General features: G+C 41.2%; 1 protein-coding gene across 1 annotated transcript in view; it reads right to left on the bottom strand.

The window, feature by feature from the left end:
* The window catches only part of NT5C2 (5'-nucleotidase, cytosolic II), a 41,833-nt gene extending 38,154 nt beyond the window's left edge, over positions 1–3,679 (bottom strand). Inside the window, exon 1 of the mRNA XM_009699085.1 lies at positions 3,563–3,679. Within this exon, the coding sequence (XP_009697387.1) occupies positions 3,563–3,663 (101 nt within the window). The 5' untranslated portion in view covers positions 3,664–3,679. The remainder of the gene's footprint in view (positions 1–3,562) is intronic.
* Between the last annotated feature and the right edge of the window lie 7,120 nt (positions 3,680–10,799).

Raw genomic sequence — 10,799 nt, forward strand, 5'->3', positions numbered from 1 at the left:
ACATCTAGCTTGTATATTAATTCATCTTTAGACCTCATCTCCAACAGGCGCCAACAATGTTGTATAACGAGGTTTGTGGCTGATAGTAACACTAGCTAACTGAAAGTCTCAGTTAAAGTCATCAGAAATACCCTAAAGATAAAACCCCATCACTTCTCCTCCCCTACAGATTTTTCTGATTCCTGACGTTGCTTTTATGGCCCTCAAACTCTACAGCATAGCATACGTGTTCATATCCACAAGCTTTGCCTACTTCATCAATAACTTCAATACTCTAATTTCTTAAGCAGCTATACAAACTAATCCAAACACCAAGCAAAACTTTTGGAAAGAAAACAGCTACTAGAGGAAAACAGCTATAAATACTTGATTTTGATCATTCTTGCCTATGATTTTGATCATTCTTGCCTATGCCATTCAGACATGATTATGATTGAGTCATCACACTGAGTCAATATATATTACACCAGTTAAACCGGTCTCAATTGGGATTTCTGCCAACAATATTATGTGTTGAATATCCATCCATCAAGTATTGTACAGTAAGAAGTGCAACACCTGAAAAAACACACTTCTAGTATGAATGACAATAGTAAAATATGACTATTACAGTGGCATCGTCGGAACTAATTTTTTAACAAAGTTTTTTAAAAGTTTCACGCCCACAAGAACATTATTTTTATTTTTTAAGGTAAATTATTTTGCTTGGATTGCAGACTTTTCCCCATATTTGATGCTGCTTCAACATTTACAATTCAAGCATATCAACTCTGGTGTAGTCCATAAGAAACAGAAAGTTAAATCAATTGGTCTAGGTATCTCCACTGATATTTAAGTAAGCATGAAATAAACAAACAGTGAAACAAGTTTTTTAAATTTCACGCTTCAGAAAACCAAGCACTACCAGCAGCATTTAGAAAATCCCAATGAATGGCTTTGAGCCCAATTGGGCTTCCAACATTGGTATCAAAAGCTAGCCCCAAGTATGCTCATTTCTAAATGTGTCCCAGCTGCCAAGTTCCTCCAGCCTTTCAGATTGGGCCCACAAAATCACTGGGACCAGCTTTAAGGTAAAAAAATGTAACAGTTTGAAATTCAATGTTCTTTTTTATTGTTTTTGTTTCTAAGTCACTTTAGATTAATGTTTTCAAGTTTTTTTTCTTTAGCTGCTAGAATAAGAAGAAAAATGGACAGCAAAGAGAGACTGAAAGAGAAAGAAAAACAAAGAGAAAGAAAAAGGAAGGAAGAGAAATAAAAGAATCTTGACAATGAATGCCTTGCCTTTTATATCTCTCTTTTTCATAAAACTGACAGTGCATCAGCAGTACCCAAGAGTCAGGGCATAACTTGGACCTCACTGAAACAAATTTACATCCTAGAACTGATGGCCATGACCAGCATACATATTCTACACCTGAACGATTATTAAAATACTAAAAAATACAATATAAACCAAGGGGAAATAATTTCAGTCCTACTCTATCATGTGAAGTCTGCACTTACCTTTTAAATAACATCACAACTGTTAACACTAAGATCACAAAAAATACCAGAAATAGAAATCTGACAGCACTGCCTCTGGAATGATGTTGTTTCAGATTCTTACAATACTGGATTATCAAAATAACTCCCATGAAACTGGTACACCAAAGCCATTAATAGCACAGATTTATACTACAGCCTTGGCATCAGGTTCTCTCATTCTCTTCTCTTCCCTCTCTCTCTCATCCCCTCTCCCCCTCTCTCTTTTTAAGAGAGGATAGTAATTTCAAAACAAAAACGTGCCTCCCCTGAATGTATTTCCAATGTTGTGCTTTCCATGACAATCTGAAGCGCTAGCAACATATCTGCTCAATACATTTTGAATAAGCCATTTCTAGATTCTAAAAAGAGGTACTTAAACTGTAGCACAGACTAATTTTGGACTACCAGATCCCAGCTCCTAGTGGGAAACCCTCCTTTATATGAGTGCACTCTCAGCTTCCCTAAGAAAATTCTTTCTGCAAGTAGAGTTCTTACATAAGTAATGGTAAACATGATGAGGACTTAAATGTGTGACCTCTTAAGGACAAATACTGCTTCCTTTGGATCTTGTACAACACTTAGCAGGCTGTCAGCACCTCACCATAACAAATGTTGAAGCAATATTTAGAAAAAAAAATAGGCCTTACTCCGACTTCATTTCCATCAGTCTAAATCAGGAGTAACACAACTAAAGTCACAAGTAAAATTATGACACAAAGGTAAATATGTCAATGAATTCAACAAGGGGAAGTTTTTTTGCCAGTGAATAGTATAAAATCCCTCTCTTTTCATGTGCTATATACAGTTACATTCATTAGACTTCTCCATATCTGACAAACAAGCTGACACAGAGAGACTCAAATAATGCCACCTCTTAAGACACATGCCCAAACACATTCATTGGAGATTGGAAAGCTTCAAAAATGCATCACAGGATCCATTACTTAGCCTTAGATATTGCAACTTGCACAAGCTGGCCTATCATATCAGTTAAGGCGTTTTTCTCTAATTAGATTCCATTTGGAGAATCAAAAGATATCTAACACTTCCGAAACACTTCCTCAGAAATATCACTGTATGTGAATCACAAACAATGTGGCATTTAAGCATGAGGTTAGGAAACTTAACTTCTTTTTCTGTTTCTATATCAGACATACATCTCCCCACTCCTGCTAATACTCTGACCATCATACCGCATGATTTCTCAAATTAAACAAGCTAAACTTTGAAGATACACCTCCCACAAACAGAATACTGACAGTTATTTGATGCTGTTGTTTTTAACTCTGTAACAGTCCAGACATCTTCTAAGGATACAGACTGCATCCATCTTTTATGCTGTATGCCTGGAAACTTGGGACCTCTGGGCTACATTCTTGGCTCAACCACAGCTCCAGTGTGATCTCCTGAAAACAATCTTGTGTCTGTACTTTGATTCCCAAACTATAAAATGAGAGTGGTAACATTTCTTTTATTCCGTGCTCTATCTTGTTTATTTAGACTAATTGTTTTACAGCAAAGATGGTTTTAGGCACACCTATCACAGAAAAGGAGGCTGAGATCTTGCTTTGTGCTTCCACATGCTCCTGTGGTCCACACAATTAATCATACTAGATATAATTCTCAAACACTTAATTTCTGATCCCATTTGATTTCTACCTTATTCGTATTTGTGCATTCCAGTGTCTAAGGCTACGCTCTCCCAGTATGCACTGCAATAATTACTGTAACACTTCTGCCACTGAGTATTTCTTGACTTGAAAGCTTCTATCCCAAAATTTAACTTTGATTCATCTTTCGACTGCATTAAGAAAGCATAGCCTCACTCGCTCTAGTACATGTATCTCTACTGTTTGTACATTCCTGCAGGCCAATACTGTGCTATCTTCTGAGTTCTCTTCTACTAACACGTCTGCAAGGAAGGTAAGAACGACCTTTCTGTTTACCAACAAGCAAAAAACAAGAAAAGTGGGGTTTATGCTTAGTTTATTTCCTTCCATCTCAGCACTTTAGTTTTGGGGTTACATGAGAGACTCACCGATGATAGGCTTCCCGGCGGTACTTTTTCAGAGCATGCCCATCCATGTTTGCAGGGAGATCTGCTGCATTCTGGAGTCGGTCACTCCATGAGGTTGTCATCTTCAAATGTTTATTTATTTCTGAAAGAGGCAGAAGAGAAAAGCTTGCTTAAGTTCAAAGTTTGTTTCACCAGAACATTGTCTGTTTCCTGGTACAACGAGATGCAATGCCACTCAGGAAGTCTTGCAAAGTACCCGGTGGAATTATCTGAGTTTGCAGATCCAGTAAGATGCTTTCCTCCAAGACATCTGATGAGACAGGGTGTTAAAACAGAGAGCTGGGAAGGCTTTTCCACATGGCTGGAACAGCAAACACATCCCTATCCATTGTAGTAAAACTGCATTTAGAAACAGAGACCTTGTTTTCATTGATGTAAAAGTGATATTTTTTGACCCCAGAATTACTAATATGTGTTAGCTATAGGTGATGGAAAAACTACCCTGTGTACTTGAGATAAATTAGGCAGGGCAAACCCTACAAACCACAGTGGGACTGACCTTGCCACTTTTACCACACAGTAAAAATAAAGAGCCTTGTCCCTGGCCATTTGATCTCTAAGCAAAGACGAAGCTTCAAACTGATGCTAAATTAGCAGAAACAATTGGAAAGAGAGTAGAAAGATGATGTTTTATCCTCTGCAGGTCAGCCACATTCAGACAGAGCAAGAACTCACTGCAAACCTGTAACACTAGCAATGCAAATATTCACCAGCAGATCTTCACAAACGTCTGCACCCCTTCACAAGTATCGGTTGTCAAAATGAATCCACTAGATAGTCCTCATCAGGAAGGCCCTGCAGTGAGGAAACAGGAGTACCTTTCCCAACTGTGTTATTAGCACACTGGGGCAATCCTGCTCACCCCCTCCTCCAGGCAGATGCATGTCTTGCTGCATCCTGGGCACCAGGTGGAATGATGAAGCAGCCCCACCGTGAGTCAGTTCAGCTCACCAGTCCAAGTCCTCACCCATCAAAACTAACCAACCAAATGCAAACAGAAACCAGGTAGTTCTCTACTGGTAAGCAGGCTGAATGCAGCTCAACCTGCCACAACACTATCATTAGAGTCGGTGTGAAGAAAGGGGTGGGAGATGCATGCCACAGTTATACCAAATTAGGTACAACATGAAACCATACTCTTGTGTAACCCACACAACCGCTGGACCACAGGGCTTGGCTTGTTTGCTCTTCCTTAAAAGAAACAAAACCACCGACAAGCTACATGGGTAATGATACAGCAACCATTTCTAGACACCTTTAAAATATGACTGCCCTCATTTTACAGAAGGGAAACTAGATTACTTCAGCAAAGTAGCAAGTAGATTGAGTGTCCAAACCAGCATCAGAAGTCACAGTGCCTGTGGTGGTCACACACATGCTCGCTTTCCTAGAGGAAATCTGTATAATTTTTTAGTTTTAAATTTTATTAAAGAGCAACAGTTGTAATTATCACAGCATTTGGTAGTCTATTTACCTACTAGTTGCTGGTCTTAAACATCAAACAGACAGCAAACAGCTTGTCTGTAAAAAATATGTTCCTCCCTCCCCCAGCATTCTCTGCTTGTCTCCCAGTTACTATAACCAAGGTTTACAAATGCATCTTCTGCCACATCCTAAAGGTCACCAAATTTAGGCCCTGGCAGGCAGCCCAAGGGACCACACACCAGAGCTGAGAGCTCTCCCCCCCCAAATTCCCTGCAACACACCCAGGAGAGGAGGTCACCGCAGCGAGAGGGCAACCGGCCATTCTAGCCAGCTGCAACTTCCACAACAGGGCATGCAGGGAGAAGCAGCTTCTAAAATAGCCCAGGTCCTGGCCACCAAGGGCTTATAAGTAATCACCAGCTATTTAAGCCATGTCCAAAGGCAGATGGAAGGCAGCACAGGGCACACAACTAAACAGCCCGCAAGCATCAATCTGTTCCACTTCAAAGGCAGGGCACTGCCTGCAGCAACGCTCCTTACGGACAGCAAGAGCTGCAGCGGTCCTTGGGAGGAGAACAGTGCCCATGCAAGAGTGACAGACTCCAGCTCAGCAGCCAACAGACATGCAACACACTGAGAGATCTGGTACGACCCCAAGATTGCAAACTACAGAAAGGGCTTGTGTTCCCAGAGGGTGAAAACGCGCCTACCCCATCGATATTTCAAGACGGTCCAAGGCCATCACCACCTTGGCCTTACCTGGAGCTATTTTAAAGCTACTAACCTAGAGCTACAGAGTCAGATCCAAAAGACATAGACATTGAAGGCCACTAAAAGGCATATTAAATAGCTCTGAAAAAATTGTTGCATATCTGGTCTTATGACTCTGAGACGGCTCTGGGTCTAGGTCTTCCAGCTGAAACAAGTCCAAATCCAAGCTTCCTGCCATTTAGAAGGGCTACACCATTCTGCTTACCCAGCCAGACACACAGCAAGATTCAAAGATTTACACCCACAGCCAAAGCCAGAGATTTCCTGTTCTGCCAGCCTCTTCCTCCCACTTCATCTGCTTCCCATCACCATCACACATCAGAGATGCTGACACAGGTACTAGGATAGGACTTCTCTCAATGGCCATCCATGCCAGACATCTGATAGTTCACCAATAGTATCCTACAAAATACCTAAAAACCAGATGGCAGAAGAATTTTAGCACGATACCTTTAATGACATCCTTTCGAAAATGAGGAATCAGTGAAGCAGTTTCAGCGCCTGTGTGATGAAACCCTCCTCTACAGTAGGAATAACGAGACAGCATCTTTTTGTGTGTGCTGGGATTCAAAAAGCTGAGACTTGAGGAAACTACAAAAATCTAAGTTTCCATAATTAAGCAAAAAAGGTCTGAATTATTTCAATGATCCAGCAGTATTCTGCTGTAGCTGTGATGAACAGAGTTCATGGGCAGGACAAGGTTTGTAGACAGAGGCAATATCTTTTATTAGACCAACTGGTATGGCTGGAAAAAATAGACAAGCTCTTGGGCACGCAAGCTTGTCTAAGTTTTCAAACTGTATCGGTTGCTCTAATAAAAGGTATTACCTCTACCTTCAGGTTTTGCCTTGATTTATTTATTAATATCTTTCTTTCAATGTTCACATAGCATAAAATAAAAAAATGTTATGCTGAAGTTTTGTATTACATGAACTCAGAGACACTCTTACAGCTTAGCAGGCTCCACTGGCACTGTGACAATGGCTTACTGCTCTGAAATAAAACAGCAACAACTGACAAAAGATATTGTGATGGATGTTCCCCACCCAAAAGTCTTACACAAAAAGTCTCACGGACTTCAATGAAATTGTTCTGATGCTTCAAAGGCGTAAAAATCAGCCTACCTGTGTGGGTAAGAGACATGGGAGGCTGATCCCTTAATGCAAATTCCTTCTTCCAAATAGAGAGAGGAAAGTAAGAAGGACTGAATCACTCCATACACTTGTAAGCCACTGGAATAAACATCTAAGAGAGCGGGCAGTCAGCCAGGCAAGATTCTCAACTCCGAGCAACTGAAATATGATGCATCTTTCTTTAGTTACAAATCTATTTTTGAAATCAATAATCTGTAAATAGCTTCACATAAAAATAGAAATCTTTACATAGATAAAGCATTTTAGAACACCTCCCCATAATTTAATGCAAACATGCTCCTTCCTACTGCAGTCTTAATTAAGCATCTGATAGCATTTACGGTACAGGGTTTGTTTTGAAAAAGAATTTAAAATCTCAGCTTCAAAGCTTTGATACAAAGCTACTATCCAGTACATATGCTTTGGTCCAAAAGAACATGAAATTTTTATCACGTATTTTGAAATATGTCCATTTGCTTTTTTTGTAGGACTTTGCTGATTTCAAGTATTATCCATAGCGAATTTTTTCAAGTACGCATACATATAAAATAACATGTCCAGAAGCATTCCCCTTCAAGTTTTACTACTATTTTTCTTACCTTTTTGGCCAACAAATAGTTAGAAAATTCTGCACCTGATAATACTTGATATGCCTAGGTTAAATGCACTGCCTGTATTTTTTTCTCAGTTTGCTTTAACACTTTGATGATGCAATGCCAAATCAGAGGCACACACACTAAAATGTAGAGATGAACAAACTAGCGGTGACAATCCCACTTTTTCCAGGATATTCTCCGAGAGCTTATCTAGCAGAAAACAAATGCATCACTAACCCATCCCAAGGTTGTAGCGTACTCACGCTAATTTGCCATGCACTACATCTGCCTCTTCTCACACGTTCTGCTTCAAGAATCATTAATACCTTGTCAGTACAACCCACACATGTACGTGTACAGTGGAAAGCGAACAGAGAGAAAAATCAGCACACCTAATGTTAGCTACTTGAAAGCTTTCTGTCTAGTCAGAGGCTGTGGGTGTACAGACAAGTCTTGTGGTGCCCTTGCCAAGCCTAGAGCAGTTCCTGGCTCCGTGCTGCAATGCTGCTCCATCTCAAGGGTCTTTGTGGGGTCTCAGCAAGAGAGGAGTGAACCATGTTAAAATCCTGAGAAAGGGAAAAAGCAAAGGGGGCAAGATTTGGGTTGGTTTGTTCAAGACTCATTATCAAAATCCTGGTTCAGGTCATGGCATGGCCTCACAAATAGGGCATGTGAAGTGAAAAGCAGTTTTTTCTGCCACTGAGAGGACTGTCCATGTAAGGGTGGTTAAGAAAAGTAAGTGACTCACTTTCCAGGAGCGTCCCTCTCCCTCCACCGAGGGCAGAAGTAGCTTGCATCTAGTTTAGGCTAGACACTTGGGACAGCTAGCATCAGAGGAGGGGAAATCCACTCAGGTTAGCATCTCATCCTCTGGAGCATCTGACACCCTGGGATGGACTGCAGAAAACAGCCAGGACTGTGTCATCCCCCTCAATAGCATCTCCCACTGCCACTGTGCGATCAGGGGCTGGGCAGGCTTCTGGCCTCCCCCCAGAAGGGCAGTTCTTACACCTGCGATCCCAAAGCACTTCACAAACTCTTGTTCACATAATACATTTAGGGTCAGCAAAAGGTGCTGTCCTTGTTTTATCAGCTAAGGATAGCAGGGCACAGAGAAGGTAGTAACATAGAGCAAGTGGGAATCAAATGCAGAAGTCCTAACTCGTCAGTGCCTGTGCGAAAAACCAGTTTGAGTTCCTACCGCTGTTAGGATGAATCCCAGAGACACACGGTATCTTACTTGTGTAGTATATTTTAACACAAATTCGAATTTCAATACTTAGCATCAACTGGCAGACACTGAGAGGTCAGCTAAAAAGTATGTTAAATATAATTTCATGCTTAACATTGCCAGCTTCATAAATATAAGCATGCCGTGATATATATGCCCTGCTTGAAACCGCACAGTAGGAATAATACCTAGACTGATACACCCTTAGGCAAGCTCAAATCTCTACACATTCCCAAACATGCCTGATTTCTGCTCCCTGTTCAAACCCTTCACTGACCTCTGGCTCTCCCACATTGCACCCACACTCCCGAACTATCTACTCATTTGCTGCACAACCACTTCAGTCTCCTCTTCAACACAACCATTTCAGTCTCCTCTTCAACACCGCCACTCCAGTCTCCTCTTCAACACCGCCACTCAGGCACTGCCTGATCTCACCCACCATGCCCACACTGAAGCTCTCTGCAAAGGCAATGAATCCGTTCACATATAAATACCAATAGTTACTCCTCTTCCCTTAACGTGCCAGCCCTTCGATGGCTACCTCCCTGGAATGGTCCTTTCTGTGCAGGCTCCCATCTCGTCCAAGGAGTGACTCAACTCAGCTAGTGCCTGGGAAGGAAGAGCCCCCAAACACTCCATGAACCCAAACTCTGTGTGTCACAAACTCACTGAAGGATGTGGCAGACAAGAGACAAAGACATCTTGGGGCTGCTAGAAGGCAAGGTGACATAGAATTTCTAGAACTAAAAATGCCAACTAATGAGAAAAAGTCTGTTAAGTGGCATCTCTGAAACTCAGAACTATTCATGTGAGCTAAATACCAAAAGCTCCACTCACGCTCTGCTTGGGAAGAACCATGCAGGAAAAATGGGTGGGGGACTCCCCAGTCCACATTTTAATGTTGCTGATAACTCAGAACTACAGGTCCTAGATGTACAGAAGTCAGTACGATCACAGAATGCAGGAGCAACATCAAAACACACTGGAAAAAGGGACAAACTGCTCCTTGAGCTCCTACCAGTACAATAAAAAAAAGAAAAAAATGTCTTGTGATAAACCAACTCGCAGAATTTGGTGAAGGTCCCACTTTTGGAGAGCTAAGGACAATAAAAAGGAGATCTTCTTGCAAGAGAGCAGCGGCACTACTGAACAGAGATGGAGAATAACGCAGAAGGGGCAGAATTCTTCAAGAAATGTCTCTAGTTTGCATTTAAAAAAAAAAGATGATAGTCTCTTAATCCCTCAATGATAACAAAGCATATCCCATTCAATTTGCTACCAATGAGAATGTTCAACAATACACAGAGATGAAGACGTTTAACCAGCTACTCTGATAAAGTCTCCCCAGGAATCTTAAAATAATTAGCTGCATATATTTTAGGCTATGTCATCTTTACCTGATGGCAAACCCAGGAAATGCACTGCCCCAAAGCAGTAAGCTTCTAACTCGCTCCAAGCCACAGGGACTGCATGGATGCTGAACGACACTACGATTTTATTCTGATATTTCAGCCTTACACACCAGCTCTGTTAGTTTGCATAGTTCCTTCCCTCTCCCCCACAACCCTGGGATGACAATTCAAATCACTCTGTGTTTTACTGCCAACACTTCTCCTTAACAGCCAATGGCAAATTGTTTCCAAAAGGTGTTTTCAATTAGTGATGCTTTGGAAAATTAATATGTCCATGACTTGAGATCTCTGGTAACAGTGGAAAGCCCCCAGTTTCCAAACACGAGCAGTGAAGCTTGTAAATGACCTAAACCACAAAATTTACTTTTTTTTTTTTCCCCTCCTTGTACCTAAAGTTAAGTTCTTCACTTGAAGAACTTCCATTTCTGGGTAGCTGTCTCTATGACCACAAGGCTTCAGATTCATGATGGCAGGAAGGACAAAATACGGTCTTCCTATTACCATATTAAATTACTTCCCAGAGATACTTCAAACTGTACTCTCAGCTCATGATAATTAATACTTGAGGTTGGCTTTAAGCGGGATCATTCTTATGCCCATTACAGGTTATTAAAGAGGTAGAGATCT

Source organism: Cariama cristata, unplaced genomic scaffold (assembly GCF_000690535.1).
Source record: "Cariama cristata isolate BGI_N322 unplaced genomic scaffold, ASM69053v1 scaffold13064, whole genome shotgun sequence".
Taxonomy (NCBI): Eukaryota; Metazoa; Chordata; class Aves; order Cariamiformes; family Cariamidae; genus Cariama; species Cariama cristata.